Source organism: Callithrix jacchus, chromosome X (genome assembly GCF_049354715.1).
Source record: "Callithrix jacchus isolate 240 chromosome X, calJac240_pri, whole genome shotgun sequence".
NCBI lineage: Eukaryota > Metazoa > Chordata > Mammalia > Primates > Cebidae > Callithrix > Callithrix jacchus.
In genome coordinates, this window is record NC_133524.1 from 149,922,307 (window position 1) to 149,949,694 (window position 27,388).

Below are 27,388 nucleotides of genomic sequence, written 5' to 3' on the forward strand. Positions count from 1 at the left end.
ATTAAATGTAACGAGGCAGAGACTGTCAGCCTCGTTAAAAGGGTAAGACTGGGCTGGGTGCAGTGGCTCACGCCTGTAATCCCACCACTTTGGGAGAGCGAGGTAGGGCAGATCACTTGAGGTCAGGAGCTCGAGACCAGCTTGGCCAAAATGGTGAAACCTCATCTCTACTAAATAAAAGTGTAAAAAGTAGCTGGGCGTGGTGGCACACACCTGTGGTCCCAGCTACTATGGAGGCTGAAGCAGTAGAACTGCTTGAACCTGCGAGGCAGAGGTTGCGGTGAGCCGAGACTGCACCACTGTACTCTAGCCTAGGTGACAGAATAAGACCGTGTCTCAAAAAAAAAAAAAAAGGCCAGGCACAGTGGTTCACACCTGTAATCCCAGCCCTTGGGGAGGCTGAGGCGGATGGATCACCTGAGGTCAGGAGTTCGAGACCAGCCTGGCAAACTTGGTGAAACCCCATCTCTACTAAATATGCAAAAATTAGCTGGGCATGTTGACAGGCTCCTGTAATCACAGCTACTCAGGAGGCTGAGGCAGAAGAATCGCTTGAACCCGGGAGGCGGATGTTGCAGTGAGCCGAGATTGTGGCACTTGCACTCCAGGCTGGGCAATAAGAGTGAGCCTTTGTCTAAAAAAAAGGAAAAAGTGATATTGAAGCCCTGTGCAGCACTATCAACCACCTTGACCTCGTTGACATTTTTTAAAATGCCTTATTTTTTTGACACAGCATCTCGTTCTGTCACGCAGGCTGGAGTGTAGCGATGTGATCACACCTCACTGCCTCGACCTCTTGTGCTCAGGTGATCCTCCGGTCTCAGCATTCCAGATAGCTGGGACTATAGGCACACACCACTATGCCTCACCAATTTTTTGTATTGTTTGCCATGTTTCCCAGGCTAATCTCAAACTGCTGGGCTCAAGTGATCCTCCTGCCTCGGCCTCCCAAAGTGTTGGGATTACAGGCATGAGCCACCGCACCCAGTCCTAGTCAACGTTTATAGAACATGTTACCCACCTACAGAATATACACTCTTCTCAAATACACCAGGCTAAACCATATGCTAGGCCATACAGTAAGTCTCAATAAATTTAAAAGAAACAAAATCATATAGAGAAGTTCTCTGACCACATGGAATTAAATTAGAAATAAAGAGCAAAAAGATGACCTGTAACTTTTTGAGATGGAGTCTCTCCCTGTCGCCCAGGCTGGAGTGCAATGGCGCCATCTTGGTTCACTGCAACCTCTGCCTCCCCGGTTTAAACGATCCTCCTGCCTCAGCCTCCCAAGTAGCTGGGATTACAGGCGCCCGCCACCACACCCAGCTAATTTTGTGTATTTTTAGTAGAGATGGGGTTTCACCATGTTGGCCAGGCTGGTGTCAAACTCCTGACCTCATGTGACCCACCCACCTTGGCCTCCCAAAGTGCTGGGATTTCAGGTGTGAGCCACCGCACCTGGCCATAAACAAAGTACTTCATTGTAAGTAAGCTGTAAGTAAGTCATTGGTTAAAGAGGAAATCATGAGGGAAATGAGACATTATGAGAAAATAGAATATATCCAAATGTCCAGAATGAAGCTCACACCTGTAATCCCAGCACTTTGGGAGGATGAGACGGGCGGATCACGATGTCAGGATTTCTAGACCAGCCTGGCCAAAGTAGTGAAGCCCTGTCTCTGCTAAAACTATAAAAATTAGCCGGGTATGGTGGCATGTGGAGGCTGAGGCAGGGAAACTGCTTGAACCCAGGAGATGGAGGTTGCAGCGAGCCGAGATCATGCCATTGCAACAGGGTGAGACTTTGTCTCAAAAGAAAAAAAAAGAGAAAGAAATGAAGAAAGGCTTAAAAAATAAATGATTTAAAGTTATGCCTTAGGAAGCTGGAAAAAGACAAGCAGGTTAAACCCAAAATAAGCAAAAGGAAAGAAACAACAAAAAGTCAATAAAATGGAAACTAAACCAGTAACAGAAATATCAACAAAAGCAAAAATTCATCATTTGAAATTAGCAATAAAAATTGATAAGCCTCTAGGCTGATCAAGAAAAAAAGGGCTGGTGAGCACTTCGGGAAGCTGATGTGGGTGGATCACCTGAGGTCAAGAGTGCGGGACTAGCCTGGGCAACATGATCAAACCCCATCTCTACTAAAATACAAAAAAAAAAATTACCTGGGCGTGGTGGCAGGTCCTGTTATCCCAGCTACTAGAGAGGCTGAGGCAGGAGGATCAGTTAAACCTCAGTTAGCTGAGGGGTCACATCATTGCACTGTAGCCTGGGCGACAAGAGTGAAACTCCATCTCACAAAAATAGTGAATTTAAACAAAGCCACAGAATATAAGGTCCATACACAAAACCCTACTGCTTATTTATGTATTTATTTATTTATATATAGACGGGGCCTCCCTGTTGCCCAGGCTGGAATGCAGTGGTGGAATCATGGCTCACTGCAGCCTCAACCTCCTGGGCTCAATCGATCCTCCCACCTGAGCCTCCTGAGTAGCCTGGAACTACAGGTGTGCTCCACCACGCCTGGCTAATTGTACTTTTTGTAGAGACAGGGTTTTGCCATACTGCCCGGGCTGCTCTCAAACTCCTGGGCTCAAGTGATCTGCCCACCTCAGCTTCCCAAAGAGCTAGGATTATAGGCGTGAACCACCACGCCCAGCATCAATTGCATTTCTGTAAAATATCATGATGAATTACAGTTTTATGGTGGTTGTTTTATGGCCAAAAAAAGAAAGAAAACCAAAGATACCATTTAGAATAGCATAAAAAGCATGAACTACACATCAGGAGAAAAACGCCACGGGAAGCACCAGGTGCAAAACTGGGTCTGTCACCAGTCTGGGACTAGAAAGAGGACTCAGAAACCCTGCAAGGCTTTCGGTGCAACAGAGTCCACAAGCAGAGCCCGAGATTGCAACATACGTTTTTATTAGTCAAGGACAGCTTCACGGGGGCACGTAGTGTGACTCATGGCTGAACACACAATCACTGTTAAGCCTGTGCTACAGCCCTGGGCTACTTTTGGACGTGCAAGAGGACACTCGGTGACATGAAACCTAACTTGCTTCTGAAGACATGTGACACATTTTTTTTCCCTGAAATCTTTCCCTTCCCTCTCTGCCATGCTCCCAACTTTCTGCCTTCTTGGGCTTCTCACTCTCTGGGTAAGTAGGTCTTGGGCCTTTGGGTAGTGCCTGGGCCTGAGGCTGAGCTTGTGGCCTCGGAAGCCTGACCTGGCTTCGAGCTCAACTGTGCTGCTCACATTAAGCCAGCTCACAGGTCCCCGATAGAGCCTGAAGCCACTGGCCTGAAGTAGGGGTGGGTGCTGCTCGGCTCTCTGGAGGATCTCAGAATTCTCACTTCTCCCTGGGACTGAGCCAGTGTTTTTCTTTTTGAAACAGGGTCTTGCTCTTTCACCCAGGCTGGAGTGCAGTGATGCAATCATGACTCGCTGCAGCCTCTACCTTCCAAGCATAAATGATTCTCCCACTTTAGCCTCCCCAGTAACCGGGACCACAGGCATGCGCTATCATGCCAGGCTAATTGTTTAAAAAGTTTTTTTGTTGCGACAGGGTCTCATCATGTTGGCCTGGCTGGTCTTGACCTCTTGGGCCCAAGTGATCCTCCTGCCTTGGCCTCCCAAAGTGCTAGGATTACAGGCGTGAGCCGCTGCACCCGGCCGCACTTTTCCAAATTGTAAGCAGTAGGAGGGCCCTAGGCCTCATCAGCTCTGCTGTGCAGGGTGGCCACTGCCACAGGCTTTCAGCGAAGTCCAAAGAGATGGGCAAAGGGCTGCTGCCGGAGGTCTGGGCTGCAGATGCCCTGTGGGAGCCAGCTCCCTGCTGCACACCGCTGTGCAGCAGCCCTTCTCCTCCCCTTGTGGGTCTGTGCAGCCAGCAGCCTCCCCAGCATGCACCACTCTCCACGGGATGATGTCAGCCTTCCTTGCCCCGAGATGCTGGTGTAGAAGCAGGGTTACACTCTGCCTGCCTGTGCCCACTGACCCTAGAAGAGCAGGGCCCCCGCCCCCACTGCCTGCAGAGTGCTGAGGACTTGCGCACCATGAGAACTTCTGACCATGAGAACTTTGACTTCCGGTGAATAGTTCAGCTCTGAAATTCATCACTTTCTTCAGGCCCCTGCCTGTCCTGTTCCAGGCCCAAGCCTATAGAAGGAAGAGGAAAGTCCGCTTAGCAAGTGGGGGAAGACTCCCCCATGCCAGAAGCCCTGGCTCAAGGGCTGGGCCATGCTCCCTTATCTCCCCAAGCACTCATGGGAATTGAGGGTTTTTTTTGAGACGGTCTGGCTCTGCCTCCCAGGCTGGAGTGCAGTGGCTTGATCACGGCTCACAATTGCCTTGATCAAGTGATCCTCCCAGGGTGGCCTCCGAAAGTGTTGGTATTACAGGCATGAGCCACCTCACCCAGCTGAGGATTCTTAAGCAGTGGCTCTTCAAATAGTACCTGGGATGGAAAATTCCTGCTGGGGCTTCCTATTTCCTAAAAGCAGAGTGGGGCAGGCACCCTCAGGCTAAGGGAGGTGCTATTGTCAGGAGAGGGAGGTGCCAGGGTCTTGCTAAGGGAGCCATGGGGGGCAGGCTGGGCTTCCAGAGATCACCAGAGGCAGTGGCCTGCCTGGCTGCCCCAAGCCCTCAGCGCAGTAGGGACAGACTCTGCTCTTTGGAGCTGGCACAGATGTGCCTGACCCCCCAGAGGCCAGCCAAGGCAGCAGCACCTGGGAAAAAGCTGGACGACAGCAGCTGCAGGCTGTCTAGGGCCCCATCCTCGTACAGGGCCAGCTTCTGGACCATCTTCTGTCGGGCAGGGTTGATGACAATCTGCGGTGGCTCCGATGACGATGCAGAGCTGCCCAGGGCCAGTCCTGGGGTGGAGATAGTGTCCCCTAGCCTCGCACCTCCCCAGCCCCCAGTCTAGCGCCCTGCCTCCCTGGCCTGAGGCCCGAATTCCTCAGAGAAGTCCCAGGGCAGAGCCCGCCTTGTTCCTGGCCTTCAGGAATGGGCGGGGGAGGGCTGAAGAGTGAGCTCCACCTGGGGATGACATGGCCGGGAGGGAGGGGAAACCAGGCTTGCCAAGGACACAGTGAGCTGAACCCGGGGCCCTGGTTCTCTTCTTCTAGAAGGCTGGGGTGGGAACTACAGGGGCTTTGGCCCAAGGAGGCCCAGGTCCCTCTCCTGAGAACCCGTCTCCCCAGCTACCTTCTGTAGCTGCAGTTCGGAACCCTGGGCCACTCCTCCAGCTCAATTCTCCTGCTGTGTCCCCCTGAGGACAGCCGGCCTCCCTGAGGGGTGCCGGGCCCAGAGGGCAGCTCGGAGTCAAGTGCCAGGAGCGCAGGGCGGCAGAGAGGCCACACAGGCTCTCGTCGCTCTCCACGGGCTGGTTGGGGCCTCTCTGGAACTGCTCTGCCGCCTGGGCGCTGGCTCCTGATGGTGCTGCCAGGGGCTGCAATGGGGCAGCCCCACTGTGGGCACTGCCAGTGCTGGACACGTAGGAGTTCTCCTGCGGGGAAGGGGGGACGCAGCTGTCGGCCTCTGGTTGCCTGGGCAGCCCTGCCACCGCTGCCTGCAGCTTCTCCAGCCTCTCGTACACCTGCAAGTGGAGAACAGACTGTCTGTGACCTGCCCCGGGGCTCTGGACCGGCACACCCTGCAGCTGGGAACACTCTGCCCCTAGGCCCTCTGTTCCTGTCACGGGGAGTGCTGAGAAGCGCAGCTGCCAAAGGCAAAGACTAAGAAGTGAATCACTGCCCTGCTGCTCTCAGACAGGTCCTCTCCACTTCCAACTGTCACCAGAGCAGAAGAGGCAGTGGCACAGTGTACCCAGCAGGGGGCGCGGAAGAAGCTCTTTCCTTCTCGATGTAAAGTGGGGTCAGAGCTGGGCTCGGCAAAGCAGGACTCCCCCAGCCCCTCACTTCAGAACCAAAGGGCAAGCAAGAAACGTGTGGAGACTCCAGAGAAAGACCTAGCAGGTGCTGAGATGGGGTCACCACAGAGCAGGCCTGGAATGCGGGCTTTCGGGCTGGCCACCCCGTCCAGTGGGCAGCTGGCTACCTGGGTCATAGGAGGCCTCCTCTTGGCCCGGCGGTGCAGGCAGCAGCAGGCCAGCCGGCCCAGACCCAGGCCCAGCTCAGGTGGGCAGGGCCCGGGCCTGGGGTCCAGGTGCTTCTTGTAGATCTGGATGGCGATGGGCGTGGCCCAAGCGTCCGCAGCCAGAGCTGCTTGCAGTGCGGTCTGGGTGCTTCTCAGGGCCACTCCAGCTTCCTCAGCCTCCTCTTCCACAAGATCTTTCTGTGGGATAGATACTGTGAGCATGGCTACCGGCGGGGGCAACCTGTAGCTGCCGTCCTCAGGTCCTTGTCACTCAATTGTATGGTATATATATATTTTTTTTTTATAAAAAGAGAGAGATGGGGGTCTCGCTATGTTGGCCTAGCTGGTCTCCAACCAGGCTCAAGTGATCCTCACGTCTCAGCCTCCCAAAGTGCCGGGATTACAGGTGTGAGCCGCTGTGCACGGCAACTTATTTTTTTGACACAGGGTCTCATTCTGTCACCCAGGCTGGAGTACAGTGGTGCAGACTCAACCTCCCAGGCTCAAGTGATCCTCCCACCTTGGCCCCCTCAGCATCTGGGACTACAGTATGTGCCACCATGCCTATCTTGCTATGTTGCTCAGACTGGTCTCCAACTCCCAGGCTCAAGTGATCCTCCTGCCTCAGATTGTTGAGTAGCTGGGACTACAGGCATGCACCACTGTGCCCAGCTTCTAGCTTTTTTTGAGACAGTCTTGCTCTGCCACCCAGGCTGGAGTGCAGTGGCATGATCTCACCTCACTGCAACCTCGACCTTCTGTATTCAAGCGATTCTCCTGCCTCAGCCTCCTGAGTAGCTGGGACTACAGGTACGTACCACCACGCCAGGCTTAGTTTTTAGAGATTTGTTAAATGCCCACTGTGGGCCAGGGCTCCTCTGGGCTCCAGGGATACAGAGCTGACTTTCTGGTGGGGTAGAGGCCTGAGGAACTGGACCGGGAGCTGGGATCCAAAGGCATGAAGTTGCACCCAGGGATGGAAACAGGGCTGGAGACCATCTTGAGTTCTGAGATAGGACAGACTAGGAGGAACCTGGGTGGGGAGTGGCTCTTCTTGCAGAGGGAGCGGCACACGCTAAGCCTGTGGAGTGCCTGAGTTCAGGGGACCTGTGGTGGTGTGGGGTCAGCCACATAAGGGATTGGGCCTTCACCCCAAGAACAGAGAAAAGGCAAAGAGGCCTTTGAAGAGAGCAGTCTGAGACCGGGCGCGGTGGCTCTCGCCCGTAATCCAAGCACTTTGGAGGTGAAGGTGGGCGGATCACCTGAGGTTGGGAGTACAAGACCAGTCTGACCAACATGGTGAAACCCCGTCTTTTAAAAAATAAATACAAATTAAAAAAAAAAAAAAAAAAAGCAGTCTGGGCCAGGTGCAGTGGCTCCCACCTGCAATCCCAGCACTCTGGGAGGCCAACGTGGGCAGATCACCGAGGTCAGGAGTTCAAGAGCACCCTGGCCAACATGGTGAAACCCCATCCCCACCAAAAATACAAAAAATCAGCTGGGAGTGGTGGCAGGTACCTGTAATCCCAGCTACTTGGGAGGCTGAGGCAGGAGAATCGCTTGGACCTGGGAGGCGGAGGTTGCAGTGAGTCGAGATTGCACCAGTGCTCTCCAGCCTGGGGCACAAGAGCAAAACTCCATGTCAAAAAAAAGTGGGGAAGTCCAAGGACCCCCAAGGAGCGCGGTCCGTTTCTTCAGCAGGATGCATGGATGGACTCGGAGGGGAAAGAAGGAGGGCTCCAGCCTGGCTCCTGGGTTCTCAACAGGGCTGAATCCCAACGCAGACCCCAAAGCACACAGGAACAGCCCCAAACAGGAGGAGAAGCAGTGAAGTCTGTTTGCATCTGGGAAAACAGACCCAGAGGGGAGCAGGAATTTGCTCAAAGGCACTGTCAAGCCGGGGCTAAAACCTAGGTCTCAGTCTCCTGGCCCTGCCACAGTCCAGCCACAGTCCACAGTGAGGCAGACAGAGTGGAGGAGGGGCACGGGCAGTTTGAGTGGACCTGCACACTCGGAGAGCTCGACTGCAGCCTGCGGGGCCTGGGAGGCTCCTCGGGGCTTGCCCTTTCTTTACCACCGCCTTTCTCCGGCCTGAGTGCTCTGAGTTCCGCAGCAGCCCTGGTCCCTGTGCCCTGGGACCACCCCTCCCCCGACCCCCAGCCCAGGTGGGGTCTGTACAAGGCCCATGGTGTCTGCAGGACAGACAGGTAAAGGAAGTTGTTTGGGGCCCTGCCCACTTTAAAAAATGAGGCCACTGCGGCAGCAGAGGCGTCCCCTGGGTACTGCGCTCTGACCATCCCCACGCCCAGGGCTGCGACTGCAGCCTGCCAGCAGCTGTGCCTCCCGCCTGGCCTGCCTCAGGAGCTCACCAGATACTTGGTCCTGGCCCCGTGCATCTTCACAGCTCTCTGGCCAGCCAGGGTCTCTAGGACTACCTGGAGAAAGGGAAGAGGGAGGGCATGGCAGTGGCTTCTGGGATCTTGTTGCCCTGCGCCTGGGCAGGGAAGAGGCCTCTGGTGTGGACATGGATGGGGCTGACAGAGTTCGGCCCTGAGGCGGGCACATGAGGACAGAGCCAGATATTACAGGACTGAATCACAGGCGACTTGGAGGGCCCCCTCGAAGAGGAATTGCAAACATAGTTAGGTGCAGGGTGAGGAGAACCTCGGAGGGAGGGGGCTTAGAGCTGCAGCCTCCTGGGGTCTTGGCAGATGGCCCCCCGGCCCGCAGTATGCTCTGCAGCCCCCGCCTCTGCCTGCCTGTGGTTTCTCCCTCTCTGAGCCAGCAGAGGGGTCAGTGGCTCACCACCCCGAAGCTGAAGGTGTCCGTGTCCACAGACAGCCTTCCTGTCTTGATGTACTCCTCAGGTAGGTAGGCCAGGGTGCCCTGCACCGTCCGCGTCCGGGCCACCGTGCTGCTCTGGCTGGGGCTGGCCCCCGCAAAGCGGCTGAACCGGGCCAGGCCAAAGTCTCCCAGCTTGGGTGTCAGCCTCTCATCCAGAAGGACGTTGGAACTTGTGGAAGGAAAAGAGTGGCATTAGCCCAGGCCTAGCTCCTACACCTGCCCAGCTCAGGTGAGGCTGAGCCAGCCCAGTGCCTTGTTCACAGAAAGCGCTGGCATTGCCCTGAATGCTCATCAGCATGGCCCATCCTTGGCCTATTCCCACACCTGTGCTATGCCAGGGTGTTGCGGTCCCAGGCCATGCCTGACCCCCACATTGATGGGTCGGGGCTCCTGTGGCTGCAGGCCCCTCCTCACCTCTTGATGTCTCCATGGATGAGGCTGGGGCTGTCCTGATGTAGAAACTGAATTGCCCGTGCTGTACCCAGAAGGATGTCCAGTCGCTGAGGCCAGGAGAGAGGTGGGCAGGCCTGGGTCTGGGGTGGCAAAGGGGGAAGGAGGTGGCTGGGTGGCTGTTCTTGATCCCAACCATCCTTCTGCCTGTCACTGTGCAGCCTGGAATGAGCCACTTGACTCTCTAGGCCTGTCTCCTCCTGGGAGACAAGGAGCAAAATCTCCATGACTTGCACTTCTTAAGCACGTGCAGACTAAGCCACCCTGGCTGCTTGGCAAAGCACTCAAGGCCGGGCAGTGGCTAGGGACATGTTCTTGGCATTCGAGATAGAATCTGCTGGGCTGTGGCTCCCAGGACTCATCCCTTTGTCCCTGGGTGATTGGGAAGTCCTCGAAGGCATCTCCCCACTCTCCCCAAACACAGCAAGCTGGAAGAGGCAAGGGGGCTCTCCCCTCTGTGTGCCCGCAGGGCCCTCCCTCAGCAGTGGGGGGTCCAGCTGACAGCCCCAGCCCCCTTGCCTCTGGGGCTTACCAACGAGACCCTCAGGCTGCCCTGCTTGCGAACTCGAGAGACCTGGGAAAGAGTTCTATAGAAAACGGTAGTCCCAGCCAGGCAAGGTGGCTCACGCGTGTAATCCCAGCACGTTGGGAGGCTGAGGCAGGTGGACTACCTGAGGTCAGGAGTTGAAGACCAGCCTGGCCAACATGGCAAAACTCTGTCTCTACTAAAAATACAAAAATTAGCCAGGCATGGTGGTGCGTGCCTGTAGTCCTAGCTACTTGGGAGACTGAGGTAGGAGGATTGATTGAACCCGGGAGATGGAGGTTGTAGTGAGCTGAGATCGCGCCACTGCACTCCAGCCTGGGCGACAGAGTGAGACTCTGTCTCCAAAACAAGAGAAAAAGTGACCCTGCTGTGGGGAGCTGGCAGTGCAGGCCCGGCCTGCTGGAGGACCCGCTCACACAAACAAAAAGCCCCAGGCCCTGTGCCCAGCTCCAGCCAGGTGTCAGGAGTGCTTCAGGTCCTGGGAAGCGCACCAGGCCCAGGGAGCCGACCTGGCAGTGGAGACGGTCCTCCAGGGAGCCGTTGGGCAGGAAGCCATACACCAGGCAGTAGAAGCCATTCTGAGCACAGTAGCCGGCAAAGTCCACAATGTTCGGGTGACGAAACCTGTTTGAAGAAGAGGAGCCTTACGGAAGATGCCAGACCGGGCAGCCCCGCATGGGGCCTCAGGCGCCCAAGGGAGCAAGGTGCTGTGATGTGCAGTCTGGAGCCCCACAGGACCTGGTGCGGCTCCTGATCTGGCCTCACCTGGACAGCTGCTCCACCTCAGTCAGGAAGCTCTGCTTCACCGCACTCCACTCCAGGCCTGCATCCTGCAGCCCCCAGGGTGCGGTGGGGGAGGGGCAGGGAAGACGGGTGGCGTGAGGCTAAGTGAAGGCCTTTGGGCCTCCAATGCCACTTGCCCCAGGCCCAGAACATCGGAGGGGCTAGGGACCCTGTGCTGGAATGAGGGCTGAAAGGACCTGTGGCGAGGCCAGGGGAAAGGCTGGAGAAGTCAGTGAGGGTTGTCTGATGGCCTTCCAGGGTCCCTGCCAGGGTGCGACACTCACCTCCTTCAGCCTCTTCACAGCATACACTGTGTTCCTCATCACCGCCCGGTACACGCACCCAAAGCCACCCTCCCCGATCTTGAGCTCCTCTGAGAAGTCGTGGGTGCCCTGGGATATCTCACAGAGAGGCCAGCAGAATGGAGAGGGGTGGGCTCCCTGCAGGAGGGACACTGAGCTCTCTGAGCTCTCTGGCTGTGGGAAGAGAGCCTGGATCAGGTAGGGTCCCTGTATCCTCCCTTCTGCCCAAGGCTGCAGGCTCTCCCCACCACGGCTGCCTCCCAGCTGACCCAGCTTGGCTGACTGGGGCTGCGGTGTGCCAAAGGCTGAGTTTCTTCCTCCTTGCCTCGAATCTTCCCTGGAGGGCAGGGGACACCTACCTTGGTAGAGGAAGGGGCTGGAGATGGCAGTGGAGACCGCAGGGAAGCAGGGCTGGGGACCAGGCCGAGTTCAGGCCCTGAATGGGTTTGGGAACCTGGAAAAGCTTCATAAAGACACCAGTGAGAGGCAGGCAGAGAGCAGCAGCGGGGTCTACAGCCGTGGCAGTCAAGGTGGGCCCTTCTTCGGGTCCATCGAGTCCAACAACCTGGCCCTCTTACCTGGGGAGAGGAGGGTGGAGGCTGAGGACGGCAACTTCCGGGGACTACAGGCCTCTGTCTCGGCGGGTGCAGGGATGCAGCTGGGCCTCGGGGCAGTGGTGCTTGGGGATGGAAGCGGGGCGGGAGGGTGCCCTGCGACGCCAAGTTAGGAAAGGAACGTTGAGGCCCGGGTGGGGCAGCCCCGTGGGAATCGCCGGTCCCCCAGCCGTGGGGTGCCCGGAGTCCCGCGCTCACAGGCTGTGATGATGTCCCGCGCGCGGAGCAGCTGCAGGTGCGTGAGGATGTGCACGAGGTCGGCCACACGGGCGTTGCGGTTGATCCAGGGCCACAGGACGCTGGCCGTGCGCTGCCCGGAGCGCTCGCACAGCCGCAGCTCGGTCTGGTCGCGCACGATCAGGGCGGCTGCGGGGCGGGGGGCGTCAGGCGTCGGCGCCGGGAGCCCGCGCGCCCCCCGCTCCCCGCGGCCGCCCGCGGCCACCCACCGAACTGGCACCAGTCGGCGGGCTCCAGGGCGTCCATCACTTTGTAGAAGCGGCACATGACCCAGGGCGGCACCTCGTACAAGAAGTGCTGGGCGCCGGGGGCTGCGGGCTCTCCCGGGCCCGGCCCCCCGGCCATGGCCGCCGCCGCCGCCGGGCCGGGGCCTGTCGGGGCCTCTCAGGGCCGCGGCAGGCGCGGGCCTGGGCCGGCCGGGTCCGCGGACACTGACTCACTTCCCCTTCGAGCCGGCCTCGTGGGACGCCCGGCGGGGCGGAAGAGGCGGTGCCCGGGCCCGCCGCCATCTTGCACGCTGCGGCCGCTCGCTCGACCACACGGGGGCGCCCCGCACCGGAGAGGGCCCCCCCGCGCCGGAGAGGGCCCAGGTCCCAGCGCGTTCCACGCGCGGCGATCGGCGCGAGGCCGGGCGCGCCCGGGCGGGGCTCTGGAGGACAAACGGCGGCTTCTGGCCACACGTTGCTGCCCTGTCCCTCATTTGCAAGGGTGAGCGCAAGCAGCTGTGGTGAAGGTTTCCTGGGCATCGTCCTCGAGGACCTGTCTAGACTGCCACCCCCCGGTCTCCACAAGCAGAAAGGCAGACTTTACTCTTGTTTCTGCAGCTGGATGTCTCCTCCAGCGACAGTTCCTGTTGCCGTCTTGATCTTGACAGCGAAGGGGTTCCCCACCCCTAGCCTTACACACTTAGAACTTTTCCTAGAAACGAAGTCTGCCCAAGGCCCACAGCTGGCCCCTGTTGGAGTCTTCCCAAAAGCCACCACCATGGTGGCCCCACTCAAGATGACAACCATACCCTAAACCCCGTGGCTTCTCATTGGGGACAGGCTTTATGAGATGCAGCAAATCAAGTATCTGAACTGACCACGCACACCCATGCTAACCTCCACGGAGGGACTTGGTCTTACACACGAAGGCCCGTCAGCTCCTGGAACAGGACTGGCGCACAAGATGCTCAATGCATACAAGTTGAATGTTCAACTCTGGGATCTACTGTTCAAGGCCAGGCCTTCAGAGGGTACCTTCTGGTAGGTGTGCCCACATGTGCATGTGAATCTGGACTCTGAGCAGTTGTCTCCTCCAGCCCCTTACCAACCTAGTGAGGCCACTCCTGAGAGCCAAGGAAGCCAGTGACAAGGAGGCCCCTTTGGGCAATCCCCTCAGCCTGGCCTTGCCTGGTCAGAGAACCAGGTTAGCAGTCAGCGGAGGGCATGTGAGGGTCTTGGCAGGAATGACACAGGAGGAGCTACCACCTGTGGGGTACGTATGTCCAAAAGCACCACAGCACATTCAGACCTAGGGGTGCCCCTACCATATGGGTCAAGAGCAGGGAGGTCGTGCTGCAGGCTGACTCATGCTAGGCCCTTCCCGTCACACGCTGCAGCAGTGTGCCTGGAAAGCACTGGTGTGGAAGAAGTTGAGGGGCCGAGAGGCCAGCATATGAAGCAGGGTCCCTCGGCCTCTCATGGCAGGCCTGAAGGCAGTTATCTGTGTCCAGGGACGGCCAGATCCAATGAGGAAATGCAGCATCACACTGTCATGTGAGCTGGAGGGGGACTTCTGTCTTATAATGAAAGCCCAGACCTTGAGTCACTTTCACAGAGAGATTTATCGAGAATGCTAACAGCACAGGATACAGTACTTCCCAACAAAAGGTGCAAACGCGTCACTTAGAAAGGCATGCTGAGTATTCTTTGCTTTCACATGTATTAAAAATCTTACAAAAATAAAATAAAACTGCGTGCTGCCCATCTTTTCCAATAGTAAAAGAACCTTATGAAAAATCACTTGATTTTACAACAAAAGACACAAACGGACATTTTTATGTAAATTTATAAGGCAAACTCTTTATATAATAAATAGGTTACAGGGATTCAGTGGGGGGTGTTTTTGAAACGTATACAGGTACATTCAGACAGGTTTACTGAAATGGTACAAATTTCCTTAATAAATTGCCTTTTGTTTTTAAATATATCAGTGCTTTCAGTCATTTGGCTATACACAAAGAACCTTTTTTTCTGAACACTACAAAAAAGCAATCAATAATTTTTGTTTTTAAAACGACCTACTTATTTTCTAAAGTAATTGTCCCAAAACACAAAAACTGAAGGTGGATAGATACAGGGCTTTTAGAGACATCTCCAGCTAAGTCTATCCTGGCTTCTCCCCGTGCCTCAGACAGGTTTCCCGGCTGGAGCCAGCTCCCTTCTGCACAAGGTGGCCTGTGTCACTGGCAATGCTGTCCACAGCTCTCGGCCTCCAGACTGGCACAGGGGAGCATGACTTCAACTTAGGAGGGGCAGACACCCTGCCTGGCTCTTTCAGATGCCGAACCCAGCACGCAATGGTCACTACAGTCAGCACTGTCTCCACCTCTCAGAGGGAGGGAGGGGCTGGTCAGGTTTTTCCGGAGCCGCAAACCATGTCTAATGAGGGTGATGGCTTCTCTCAGGAGATGTTTTTGCCATGGAATGGGAAGGGGTTTCTCACATCCAAATTTTGCTGTCCAAATCGATGGCAGCCAAGAGAGCAAGCCCCTCCATGGCCATTTTATTGCCCCAGGAGGGGAAGGGGGGGATAGAGATGTCACAGTGTTGTGTCCTGGAGGATGGGGTGGGGTGTGACAGAAGTGTTTTAAACAGTAATGCCCATGGGGCACACTTTGGAGAGAGAATGGCCACCACCTGGCCTGTCCGGGGAGAGCTGCATCGGGGGGAGTGGCCAAACACGTCTGCCAACAACAGCCTCCTGCTCGGGCAGGCCCAGCCCCATTCTCCCCGCACACATCCCCTCCTGGCTCCCATCAAGGAAACATCAATCTTATCTTTCCTTAAAAGTACGGGATGGTGGTAATAATCGTGGGGGGAGGGGAAGCAAAAAAGAATCCACTAGGTGGAACAAAACCTGGTTTTGCTGTGACTTGGAAAGTGGCAACACATCAGCTATTCAGTTTGCTGGCTTGGCATGGGACTCCCGGGCTCCACTGCTTTGGGTGGGTTCTCGCTGAGCTGGGCTCTCTGCTCTCATTTCAGCCACCACCCCCTCCCTCAGAATGCTTTTGCTTGTAAAGGAAAAGTGTCTAGAAGTATTTGTCTCTGGAACAATTACTTTAAACATAGTTACAATACAGACTTCAGTTCAAACACAGAAGAGATTTACTTAGCAAAGTTCCTTTCACCCACCCAAAATTACACAAATATAAGCCTCAACACCACAGTTAAGAGGACCAGTAGAGAGAACCTCATGTTTGGAACACAAAAGGAGAAATAAAAACCAAACCAAACCCAAACAGAAAAACCCCAGAAAGACAAGGAAAGGGCAAAGAAGGAAGGGGAAGGAGAGCAAACACAGCACACGTTAGTGTCCAGATACACGGGAGCCCAGCACAGCAAGGGCTCGGCACACATTGACTAACAGTCCTGGTGATATTTGGTCATATATTCATCGACTACTGACTCTGGAGCGGCTGTTATTGATTGAAGCAGTGATAAATCAAACGGAAAGGAGGCCGTGGTAGCAAGGGAAGGAGCAGGCTTCAAGTTCTGCAAGCCTTTTGCACTCCACTGTCCAGCTCCCCAGAAACACTGAACCGGGTGGGCCCTGCTCCATCCGGGCAGGGCTAGAGGTCACCAGGTGAGGCTAACTCAGGCGTCGATTTCATGTCAGTCAGAAAGCACGCTCGTGGACGCATGCAGACACCCACCTGTTCATGGCCAAACATCAGCGGCAACGGCCTCCTCTGCCCCATCCCAGGCTGGGTGGGAAAGAGCATCGTGACCCACTGCTAACACTGAGCACGCGCCGGAGCAGGCCCTGGATGTGGGCCCAGAGGCTGCCACAGCCCTAGTCCTCCGAGGGGCCCAGTGGGTAGCCCGGCCACTGAAAGAGCCTACTGCTGTTTTTCTTTTGGATTCAGGCCTCAGAAGAAGCAATGACAGCAGGGAGGGAAGCTTTTGGCCCTGGTGATTATAATGCTCTCTGCTTTGGAAGAACAAGTTTCTGATTTTTTTGGTGTTTCAAATTACTTAAAAAAAGATGATCAAAAAGAACTGTTACAGCTAAACTCTCTAGCAGATATTGCTCATTAAGAATTACAAAAGCAAATGCAATTACTCGTAGGATGGGGGAGAAGAAAGGGATATTTCTGGAGTCTTCACTACTTCCTGGAAGGGACCCACTGGACTCACGCATGTGATTCTGGGGTCGCTGGCGTTCTACCTGGTGCAGCTCACAGGTTCAGAGACAGGCCAGGCCTCCCGTCTCTGCTCCAGGCCCCAGGGTCGACAGAGTGGGAAGGGTGAAACACACCGGGCCCTAATGGCGGGGAAAGCCTGTGAGGCGGACTCTCCACACAGGCTCACCCTCACCAGGTCACTGGAATGGGACTGGGAAGTCAGGCCACCCCAGTGGACTCCAGCTCCCACAGGTGGAAGGGGACCAGGCTGTGCCGACTACGTTCCAGACTTCAGCAGGCCAAGGGAGTGCTCCTGCACCCAGAACCTTGGGACCTCTTTCACAAGCATGGGAGAAACAGAGTGCAAAACCTGGGTGTTGCCTGGAGCCTCCTTCGCCTGGCACAGGGAAGCCCTTGAAAGAAGCGAGGAAAGACCACGAATCTGCTTGGACAGAAGAAGTGACCAGCAGACAGATTTGTCATTTTTTTCTTTTTTTTTTTATTTTCCCTTGTCCTATGCTATGGTTATCAGAATATTGTAATTAAGCAACAGGTATAATTTTAACAGGTCTTTTTTTGTGTGTGGAGCCACAAGCAAAATGAGTTGATAATTGTGCAATATACAGATATATATATAAAAATTCCACTGCTTTGTGTGTCTAGTCGGTGCATAAATAAAAGGGACAGAAAAACTAAAAGCAAAACTAAAAAGCAAAACAAAAGCCCAGGATAGAAGAGACAAAGCAGGCCTATGCGCACAGTCTATACGTTACTGGATATAATCAGGGTCACCAGGAAGAACAGCTTTGCCACTTGACACACAAACGCTGCAGGGAGGGGCTATCAGTGGGCAGGAGCCAAACCTCTTGGCCTTTTCACCTCATCTGCTCTCACTGCTGAGCAGGACCTGATCAAAGGTAGGACAGAATGGGGGGTTGGGGACAAAGAGATTTCCAAGTTCCCCAAATGTTCTTGAATTCAAAAGTAGGATTTCCTCCAGGGTCTGGGCTCTGCCTGTGCAAGGTCATGGCCTGGAGAGTGAGGGGGGCGGTGCTTCCTCCTTGCACTGCCCTCACATGTGCCTCCCTCTGCCTCCTGACAGGGCGGGCAGGGGGCCTTGGGGAGGCAGTGAGAGGCCAGCTCAGAAGGGAGCACCAGGGCGCCCACCATGCAGCCACTTTGCCAAGGCCTGCGATCTGAGGGGAGCAGAGCAGGAGTGGGCAGGGCAAGCTGCCCCTCAGGCAGAAGTGCCTTCCTAGTTCCCTGGGTGTTTTCCTAACACATCAGCGCCGGGGCAGGCTCTGTCAAGATGAGAAGAGCAGAAGTAGGGTGGTGCTGGGCCTTCGGGGTCACCAGTGAACGCTCCACCTTTCATGTCCTCATGTCTGCTACTCAATGACAAAATGGTCCAGAGTCTCAGGGAGCCCCGTTTCCACCTCCTCAGATCCCCCTTGTCTGTAATGCTCACCAGACATCTCAGGTCAAGTGCTAAGTATTTTTAGATCAGCATTTTTGTAAAAGCTTGTTCTTAATTCATTGAAAAAAATTGAAATGTAACTTTCTGCCAAATGTTTTCTAGGTTTTCCTTCTAAATTGTTGAGAACTGACTTCAGTGTTCAGCTTTTCCCCTCTAATATGTAATTATAGACCCTGGAGGAGGCAGTATCCTAGCGATTTGTAACAAGTAGACCATGCCTTTTCTGAAGACTGATAGAATATCTAAAAGAGAAAGACACCAAAATGCAGAGAACAAATAAATCCCTTCAGAGCAGAGCAGAGAGAAGAGCAGGAAGACATGGAGGGAGCAGGGCTCTGTCCCCCACTGGGCAGGTCCTCCAGAACCCCTCCAGGGCAGGGGCTCTAGAAACAGCTCACTCCCTGAAGTCTAGGACATGGGTCCTAGAATCTGCAGGTGTGAACTTGAAACAGGAATCCATTTGGGGCAATGACAGGCTAAAAATGGATCCCAACAGTCTTCTCAAAGAACTGGTACCTGTGACCTCCCTGGCCCAGTCAGCCCAGAGTAACTGACTGGAATGCTCTGGAAAAGGAGCTGTGGTTAGAGGGGTTACAGAGTTCTGGCTGTCAGGCTCCACTTGGGCTAAACGAAATCCAGATGGTCCCACCCAGGGGACTCCGCTGATATCCTTTTGCTCCCTCCTGGGCTTGAGCTGCTTAGTGATTCAACATTCAGAGGTACTGTCAGCTAAAGAAACTCCTTTCTCCACCAAACTTGGCAGTTTGTGTCTGGTTATTACTCTTTTGCCATCACTGTCACAGCAATGAAAAGCTGGACAGAGAAGCATGTGACAATTAGGGGCTGCTCCCTGTCCCAGGCGCACTGTTCATGCCTCAGGCCTCGAATAATGCCACCCAACAGACGATTGTCTGCACCTGCATCGGCTCTCACGAGTCGCAGCTTCTGCCATCCAGTGAGCTGAGAGGCTGGGGCCCTTGGCTAGTTTGGTATTGATGGACTGGGGGATGTGGCATTTCTGGGTGTCCCCTGTGCCTTTTGATACGGGAATACATCATCAGCAGAAGGGAGCTGTGCTAGTGCCGTGACCAAGTATCTCCAGCTCACTGAGCTGTCAAGGCTGGCGATCCCACCGGCTATGACAAGCCCGCCACCAGGCAGGGCTGGGAGGGGTAGACCTGGGGGAGCTCGAGGACATACAGTATTGTCAGGAGAGGAGGTAGTAACTAACAACTGGAACAAGAGTGGGGGAGACTGTGGGTCTGACATTAATGACCTAGCCCCATGGGTACTGGAAAGCTGTCGGTCAATTCTTCTATTTTCACAAATTCATCAAAAGAGGCCCCCATCTTCATAGTGTTCAAGTACAGACAAAATTGAGGTCACACCCCAAAACTGGGCCGGACACAGCTGGTGAGAATCCTGCAGCTTAAGGCTTTCCCTCCAACCGCCTGTCAACCTGACCCCAAGGCAGGGGCAGCGTGGGAGCTGCAGGGCCCCTGCCTGCCAGGGTGTTAGACCACCAAGGCAGTCTGCTGAAAGGGAAAGAAGAGGGAACGAGGAAGAAAGGGGGAAACAGAGAGAAAACCCTAAGGAGCCTCAGGCCCCTCTGGCAGCTCTGGAACAAACTTGAAGGGAAAGAAGCTGGGGAGTGAGGGAGCTGTAGGTGGGGCCCGAATGAAAGTAAGTGACACTTGAAATGCTGTTTCCAACCATGACTGCCCAATTGGCCCTGAATGAACTGTCATAGGTGACAGGAGGGCCTGGTGGGCCCCACACTCCTCTTACCAGGACCAGATGACACCCAGCTGATGGGGAAGCAGCTCCTGACACTGAGTCCAGAAGCCATATTGCATTGGACTAAGAATAATGCATAAATAGCCAACTGACCAAAATAAACATCTCAGTGACAACCTGGTTGGATGCTGCGCTCTTGTGGATAAGTGTCCTTTGGTGGTGCCAGGAGTGCGAGGCCACTGTGGGGGCAGGAGCCTTTTGTCCTTGGAGGAAGAGTCTAGAGGACTCACCCTCTCCTCTGACTCCTCTTCCCTTCCTGGGGAAGAGTCAGAAGTGAAGCTGTGTGGGGGAGTGGGCAGCAGAGCAGGTGGAAGGGATCAGGGATCAGGGATTGGGCTGATGGGAGTTTGGTTGCAGGACTTGTTTTACAGCATAAGGAAATGGATACATAAATGCTCAAAAGTCCAACTTTGAGACTCTACAAACAGAATGGGGCAAACTCCCTCACTTCTAGCCATTCCAGAAGGGACAAACACATTTTTTTTCTTAAGCTACTGATTGGAACTGTCAACTATGGTTCCTGATCACTACAGACTGGCAAGGAAGTGCTAGACAGTTTCTATGGTGTTTCACTCCTTCATGATTACACCGCAGTAAGGAAGCCAGGGGACAGTAACTGAAATACACAAGACAACACGCACTTGACAGTTCATGGCAGCAGCTCACATGGGACATGCCCGTGGGTGTTTCTGTCTCATTTGCTGCTTTGATAAGGTACTTCTCAGTTGGACAGATTTAGATATGAGAGACATCTCTGTAAACACAGAAAAGGATATACCAATATGATGAAGATATGCAGCTAGATAAGGACTTCCTGAACAGAGGTTAAAAAGATGGGATCCCAAATGAAAACTAGTCAATTAAAAACCCACAGCAAGCCCACGCCTCTAAACCCTGCACCACGCCTATGGACCAGAGTGAAATGTGTGCTGTTCCGGCCCCACTGCATTAAGCAAAAGCAAAACACTTCCATTAGAAAAGAACTCCAAGGGAAAAGGGGAGCAGAGAAGGGACGGGGACCTAGGTGCTGGTTCCAGCTCTGGTATCGAAAGTTCTGCATCAGCACCGCTGCTGCTGCGCTGTATACTACACTAGACTCTGGACTTCTGAGTGAGGTCAAGGTCGGGTGGCATGGAGCCCTTGTTGGGCTACTCGATGACTGGTAGGCCATAGGGGGCCTCTGCACTTTCCTCAGCTACCAAATCCGGCCCAGCTCCTCCAGTCCACTTATCTAGAGTAGAAGGATGAAAAGGCTCATTGTTCAGGGTGGGAAATGCCTTTTGCTTTTTCTTACCAGGGAAGTGGGGGCTACCTAGGAGAGCAACACCTTGCTGCTCTCTTGCTCTTCATAGACAGGCCAGGTTGGACTCGGTGGAGCCCAAGGCCTCCTTAGGGCTCAAAACAGGGTGGGGCTGGTACTGGCAGCAGGAAGACAAAGGGCAGGCAGAGTTCTAGGGACTGGAGCCGACAAGTGTGGTTGGGCACCACGGCTGCCTGGAACAGAAGGAATGAACTAGGAGGAGGAAGGGAAAGAAGTGAAAGGATGAAATGAACAAAAGGCAGAAATGGAAGGGGAGAAGAGAAACCAATCAGGAAGTCCTTATAAAATTGCAGCAAACACTTAGAGTTTCGGAGCTTCGTGGGAACCCTATGTGCTGAGCCCACTTTAAAACAAGCGCAGGTATATATACAAATCCAGGTAGTTCTCAACACCGTCACATCTGGTGGCTTGAGGGACCAAATGTCACCAATTCAAGCCAGTTTGCTCTCAGAGCATCTGTTTGTTTTGAAGTGGGAACATGAAGATTCAATAGTGCAAATAATTCTAAGCTGTCCCTAAAGGGGTAGAATTGGAAAGTAACTGAAACATTTTCTTCTCCTCACTCCTTGCCCCTCCCCTGTCCACTAAGTCCCTAACTACGAGTCACAGACTGCTCTGAGAGATTAGGAATCTCTCTCAGCCCGCTGTGCTCGGCCTGGCCCGACCCGGGCCAGCCTGCCCGCACCTTGTCCTACTGCCTCCATGGCCTCTCTAGCGCTACCCACTGGAGGACGTCCCTTGAGAATGGACGATGCCACCTCACCCTGGGCCATCCTCTCCTGTGGTTTAGGCTAGTCTACACCTAGTAGTTCAAGGGATGACTCCCTCCTAGCCATGCCAGAGCTGGAGCAGACAGGTACCACTTTCCTTTCCTGTGAAGTGTCCTTGCCAGTTTTGGATTGGGGCTGGTGTGGGGCCAGACTTGAGCCACCACAGGTGGGATCGCATGGGCCATAGCCAGTGATCATAGCCATCTTCTCTAAACAAGCCAACTGTCTCTCCTGCCTCACACCTCCCTGTCCCAACATGGTTGGGAGTGGGGGAGGTGGGGGGAGCTGGGGGAGCTGTAGACAGAGCACTGATGGCACCGAAAAAGGGAGTGTCCTCTCAACTGTCTCTAACGACCACATGGGGGAAAGGTTTGGGCAGGAAGGGAGGTGCCTGGTCAACAGCTTGTCTGGTCAGTAGTATCTGCAGCAAGCCTTGTTGAAGGAGCCTAGTTTAGAAAAGTGCAAAGCTACTTCCGGCCCTGGTTAGGTCTTCAACCTGACTGTGCTTGTCGGTAAGAAAAACATCCCCAATGCTCCAACTACTCCCACCCTGAAGCCACGAAACTCTAAGTTTACTGAAAGAAAAAAAAATATTTTTTATTTCAGTTAATCGGGAAGCTTTGTCAGAGCCCTACCCATAAGGAGAAGAGACAACAGCTGCCTTTATTCTTGTTGGTTTGCTTTGCAATCCGCTCTGCGTAAAGTCAGCTAACTCTCTCGGTCACGGGCGTCCGGCTGTCCACAGGCTCCTCTCTGTTTGGCCTTGGCATGGAGGATGAAACAATGTCTTTGCGCTCTCCCTCCCCTCGGTGTTTGTACTTTTCTGCGGCCGTGGCGGCGGTAGCGACCGCGGGCTGAGTCTTAGCTGGCTCCTTGGGGCAGCCGTCGCTCTCCAGCGAGCCTCCTCTGGGCATCTTCTCCTCTTTGCAGACGCTGCTGCTCAAGTCCTGGGGCTCAGGGGGGCTGGTGGGGTCCTCGGAGCTCTCGGGCTCAGGTGGGGGTGGGGGCAGGGGTGGGAGCAGTGGCACGGGGGCCTTTGGGGACTCTGAGTGGTGGTGATGGTGGTGGTGCTCCTTCTTGGGGGGCGAGGAGGCGCTGCTGCTGCGCCCCTTGGGGCTGCTCTCCTTGCTTTTCCGCCCTGGGCTCTTACAGGTCTTCAGTCCCTTCCCACTCTTCTCACCGAGGGTGGACACCAGCAGGGGCTTCACCACTTCCTTGACCTCGATGCTGACCGTCTCCCGGGTCTTGCGCTTCTTGATGGGGAGTACGGTCTCCTGCACAGATCGGATAGAAGACTCCTTCACGGCTTTCTTTTTGGCCTCGGCAGCAGCGGCTGCCACCACACTCCCTGGCTTTCGGCCCCGTTTCTTGGGAATGGCCTGAGGGTCGGCCTCGGCTTTTCGCTTCCTGCCAGGGCGTTTGATCACCATAACCTGGGTGGATGTGGTGGCCCCACCCCCCTCAGCCTTGCCCCCTGGCGAAGTTTGGAAAGGCATCTTGACGAGGAGCTTCCCAGGGCTTTTCTCCAGGACCCTTTTCACCTGCACACCCTCTGACGTGGCCGCCTTGGGTCTCGTTGTGCCGCTCCCTTTGGGGCGTCCCCGGCCTCTGCCAGTTCCTGGAGCTTTGGGAGATTTGGGCTTCTTAGGTGGTTTCTGCTCTCGCCGGGAGGGGCTCCCTCTCCCAGTTACCGTGAAGTCAAAATCATTAGGGTCCAGGGATGTGTCGCCTACCTTTTCGAAGTATGCAATCAATTCCACTTTAGAGCGAAAGGCTTTTCCCTGGGGACTGTGAGGACAAATGGAAAGACACAAAAAACAATTAGAGGTTCCCCATGGCAATGTCAGAGATAGGGCAGAGCGGATGGTGGTGACAACGCTCTGATAAATGTTACTATTGAACAAGAATCACACTGCCTAGCTGCCCCTGAGGATCTGTCTGTCACCAAAGACACTCACTCATCTCCCTGCCCCTGACTCCCCAGGCCTCTCCAAAGTCCAGCAACCAAAGAGTCAGGCCTGGTACAGAGGGGCTGTTGGACTGAGGCCCATTCTGCTGCTTGGTGCCTGGGCCTGAGTCACCATCTGGAACATTCCTGGGCCTGAGTCACCATCTAGAACATTCCTAATTCTGAACTCGGGTATGGTGCTCAAACTCTCTGGGAATCAGTTTCAACAAGATAATCCTTTGCTCACTCTTCTCAGGGTTATGGAATTAAATGAGGCTATCTGCCAATGTCATGTGAAAACTGCTAACCTTTTTGGGATCATTTAAGGGGCACAACAGAAATATGCTTCTTCACTCCTCCTCAGAACCCCTGGCTCTGCAAGTTCCTCTGCTTCTGCAGCTATTCCATCTCCAGATAAGAACTCGAGGCGCGGAGAGGATAGAGGACATTGACCTCTGCACACAGTCATTTCAAGCATACCTGCTCTTGGTGTTCACTGTTTATGGTCCCCCCACCCCCGTTGTGGGGTTAGGCACTACATTTTCCTGCTCCATGAGAGATCCCCGTCTCTGCCCTCCCTGCCCTGTAGAGACAGGAGTTGCTCTTACTTACTTAATCAAATACACATCATACTTCCCAGCAGAGCGGCCAGATTTCCTTTGCTTAAGCTTCCGTGTCCAGCCTTCAGGTAGGGTGGGGTCATCATACATGGGTCCCCGGTCACGGATGATGGAGCGCCGCTGTTTGGGGGAGGCAGAAGCTTCTGGCACGGCTGGGGCGGAGCCTGACCCTTCTGACGTCTCCGCTTTGCCTGCCTCTGCGGGCTCGGCAGAGTGGTGCGCTGATGGCTGCACGGGCTCATGCTTGCCCTCTTTGTCTTCTTTCTTATCTTTCTTCACCTTTTTGAACTTGAGGGGCTTGTCCTTGAGGCCCTGGAGATCCTGGTCTTCTGACTTTTCTTCCCTGAAGTGTTAAACAAGTATGTAAGTATCACAAAGAACATGCTAGTCTGCAGAACAAATGAGCAGTGGCAGGCTTGGACGCTCACCACATGCAAGGCCCTGGTCCATCATACACTCAGATCTTGATGTCCTTCTCCAGGACAACAGGGCCTCAGGCCAAGCTGGGACCCAAATATTTCTTTAGGAACTTGGGCCCTGGTGGTGCTGGCCGGCGTGGCCGACCTGCACTGTGGCCACCTGCAAGTTTCACTCCTGGCATTGCAGAAGAGTCGGAGCCCTTTCCTCTGAGCAGAATCACTGCGTGGCTCCTGAGCATCCCACCCCAGCATGAGTCGCACCTCACAGGCCTCTGGGCTCGATGCCTGACAAGAGACTGTCAAATGCTGGAAAGGGAGTCAAATGGGGGTGGGGGTCTCCTTTGTGAAGGCCAGGGCTTGGGCGTCTTTTTGGTTTTCTAGAATAAATCCTCAATGAGGCACACCATAGTGTTACGGAAAGCACAGGTTTGGAGCCAAACTGCACTCAAATCCTTTGCCAGTTTCCAAACATGAACCCCAGCAAATGACCTCAGCCTTCTGTGCCTCCGTTTCCTTATCTTGACAATGGGTAAACCCATCTGGGCATCCTTAGTGTGAGCATCATGGGAGAAAAGGTACAATGGCACTATAAAAATAATGGCTAACTCAGGTCACAAGAAACTGCCACCCAGGTTCTGGGGTGATAAGAGAAGTGCTCCCAGGTGGCGTGAGCCTTTAACACAAGACATTCCCTGACAAGGAATAGCCTCAGCCACAGCAGATGCAGAGGGAAGAGCAAGGAAAAAGGGGTGGTCCAGGTAGAGCCATGTGTCCCGTTCCTGCTGGTGCAGAAGAGCACCCTTCCTATTCTAGGATGGGAGTCCTCCCCATTCTTTTCTGGTGACAGAAGCAGCTCCCTTCTCTGCACATCACTTTGGCCTGGTAGGGTCTCTTCAGAAATGGCCACCGTGAGGCCCCAGGCCCCAGAATCAGTGTCTGGCCATGATGCTTTACTAACCTGTCTAGTATGCCACCATGAAACCTCCTAGGACTTCAGAGTCTCAGCAACAACAGGGGCAGCTTGGAAAGCAGCAGCCACCTGCGAGTCCCTTCATTAGCAGTTCATTCTGGAAAAGAGCCTGACTATCCTGCGCTCCAGGTTCTCAGCCCCACAATTCCCCTGTCCCACGTGGTTCATCAGTGCTGGTCACCGTCTTGTGGCTGGTCTACCCGAAGAGACTCCCCCTCTTGTCTACACTGCACAGACTGTTCAGTGAGGGCACCACGGCACACACTGGCAAGCATCCTTGGGAAACCAGGACTCAAATGATGTAGGGAAATTACTGAAGGCTGGTTGGCACTGGGAGTCAGAAGCTACAAGGACATACCTCTCCAGAACCGTTAGGTCAGGTGTAGGGAGGCAAGAGCAGCTCCAATCTAGTGACAAGGTCTTAGAGTGAGGGAATGTCTTGTCCCCACTGTAACTCACCCCTGAGTTTCTCCCAAACTGTAACTTCCTCCAGCAGTTTAGGGGCCAAGGCGTGGCTGCCGAGTCACTGCATATTAAGAGGCATCCTACAACCCACAGAGCAGTCTTACTTATTGTAAAGTGGAGGTCCCTAATCTGTTCCAGTACAGAGCTCTCAATGTGAAATGATAAAGAACCCTGGGGAGCTAGGTGTGGCCTGTGGCCCATCCAAGATCAGCCTCTGAGAATGGCCCCCTAGGCAGTTCCCCATAAAGGAGGGAGAGAAGGGGAGCCACCGGCAGAGTGGGCCAACAGAGCAGACAGACGGGAATCAGTACTTCCACACAATCCATCATGGCACTGCCTAATGCCACAGCTGCTCCTTGGAACCTGGACGGTCCTGATGTCAGAGAAAAACAGTGAACTACTGGAAAAGATCTGGCTTCTTCGAAACTCTCATTTGCATTCCCGAATACCCTAATCACCATGAGGTCAAAGTATAAACCTAAATGTGACCTAAGGAATGCTTTCTAGAAATCTATGCTAGAGACACCTCCAAAAATCTCAAAGAACATATGCATGATATTATTTGCTACAGCATTATTTTTACCAGCCAAAGGCTACAATCCCTCAGATCCCTATCACCAGGGAACTTATTGAATAAACTATGGTGCACCCACACACTGGAGTACTGTCCAGCTCCAAATGGACTAAACAAGAGCTCCAAACACTGTGATGGAGCGATTTTAGGTAAGAAAGGGAGATTAGGGAAGGACATACCAAGAACTAATGAAACTGGCTCCCTGGATGGGGCAGTGGGAACAAGTTGAGGGTACAGGCACAGGAGTGAGACCTAGCTGAATCAGTGTCATTGTGACTTCTGAATCATGTAAAAGTTTATATTATCCCAAATAAAATTCAAAAAGTAACAAAACCTCATTACACTGAATGCAAATAGAAACAAATGAGCTTGGGCCAGACATGGTGGCTTCAGCCTACAATCTCAGCATTTTGGGAGACTGAGGCAGAAGTATTATTTGAGCCCGGAGTCTGAGGCTGCAGAGAACCATAGCTACATCACCGCACTCCAGCCTGAGTGACAGAGTGAGACTCTGTCTCCTTTTTTTTTTTTTGAGACAGAGTCTTGCTCAGCTCACTGCAACGTCCGCCCCCCAGGTTCAAGTGATTCTCCTGCCTCAGCTTCCTGAGTAGCTGGGATTACAGGCGCCTGCCACCACACCCAGCTAATTTTTGTATTTTTGGTAGAGACAGGGTTTCACCATCTTGGCCAAGCTGGTCTTCCTTGTCCCGACCTTGTGATCCACCCGCCTTGGCCTCCC

The 27,388-nt window shown here is 54.2% G+C and overlaps 2 protein-coding genes across 5 annotated transcripts in view; both read right to left on the bottom strand.

Annotated features, from left to right (window-relative positions):
- Nucleotides 1-2,923: 2,923 nt before the first annotated feature.
- IRAK1 (interleukin 1 receptor associated kinase 1) lies at nt 2,924-12,333 on the bottom strand. Of its 2 annotated transcripts, none has more exons than XM_035288089.3 (14): nt 12,105-12,333; nt 11,857-12,024; nt 11,623-11,754; nt 11,404-11,507; nt 11,027-11,218; nt 10,725-10,789; nt 10,469-10,583; nt 9,377-9,495; nt 8,924-9,131; nt 8,488-8,553; nt 6,080-6,316; nt 5,228-5,528; nt 4,747-4,893; nt 2,924-4,177 (listed from the first exon to the last, which is right to left on the bottom strand). In XM_035288089.3, exons 1-14 carry the CDS (start codon nt 12,238-12,240, stop codon nt 4,119-4,121), a joined length of 2,049 nt encoding a protein of 682 aa, XP_035143980.1. In that variant the 5' UTR covers nt 12,241-12,333; the 3' UTR covers nt 2,924-4,118. The 2 variants fall into 2 exon arrangements, with proteins under 2 accessions (XP_035143980.1, XP_035143979.1); XM_035288088.3 differs by having other exon boundaries at nt 5,228-5,618.
- A 4,430-nt stretch (nt 12,334-16,763) lies between these two features.
- MECP2 (methyl-CpG binding protein 2) overlaps nt 16,764-27,388 on the bottom strand; it is a 72,227-nt gene continuing 61,602 nt past the window's right edge. For all 3 annotated transcript variants that reach the window (XM_035288090.3, XM_035288091.3, XM_035288092.3), the window contains 2 exons: nt 24,214-24,564; nt 16,764-23,441 (listed from right to left, as the gene is read on the bottom strand). In XM_035288090.3, coding sequence (XP_035143981.1) covers nt 22,358-23,441; nt 24,214-24,564 — 1,435 coding nt within the window. In that variant the 3' untranslated portion in view covers nt 16,764-22,357. The remainder of the gene's footprint in view (nt 23,442-24,213; nt 24,565-27,388) is intronic.

Bases quoted from the DNA above. Each gene is read 5' to 3' on its own strand.
- IRAK1 (XM_035288088.3), bottom strand. From the start codon at position 12,240: ATGGCCGGGGGGCCGGGCCCGGGAGAGCCCGCAGCCCCCGGCGCCCAG. The intron at 11,755-11,856 runs GTGAGCGCGGGA...TTGGCGTCGCAG, and splicing joins GCGGGACATCATCACAGCCT to GGCACCCTCCCGCCCCGCTT. The intron at 8,554-8,923 runs GTGAGCCACTGA...CCCTTTCTCCAG, and splicing joins ACACCTTCAGCTTCGGGGTG to GTAGTCCTAGAGACCCTGGC.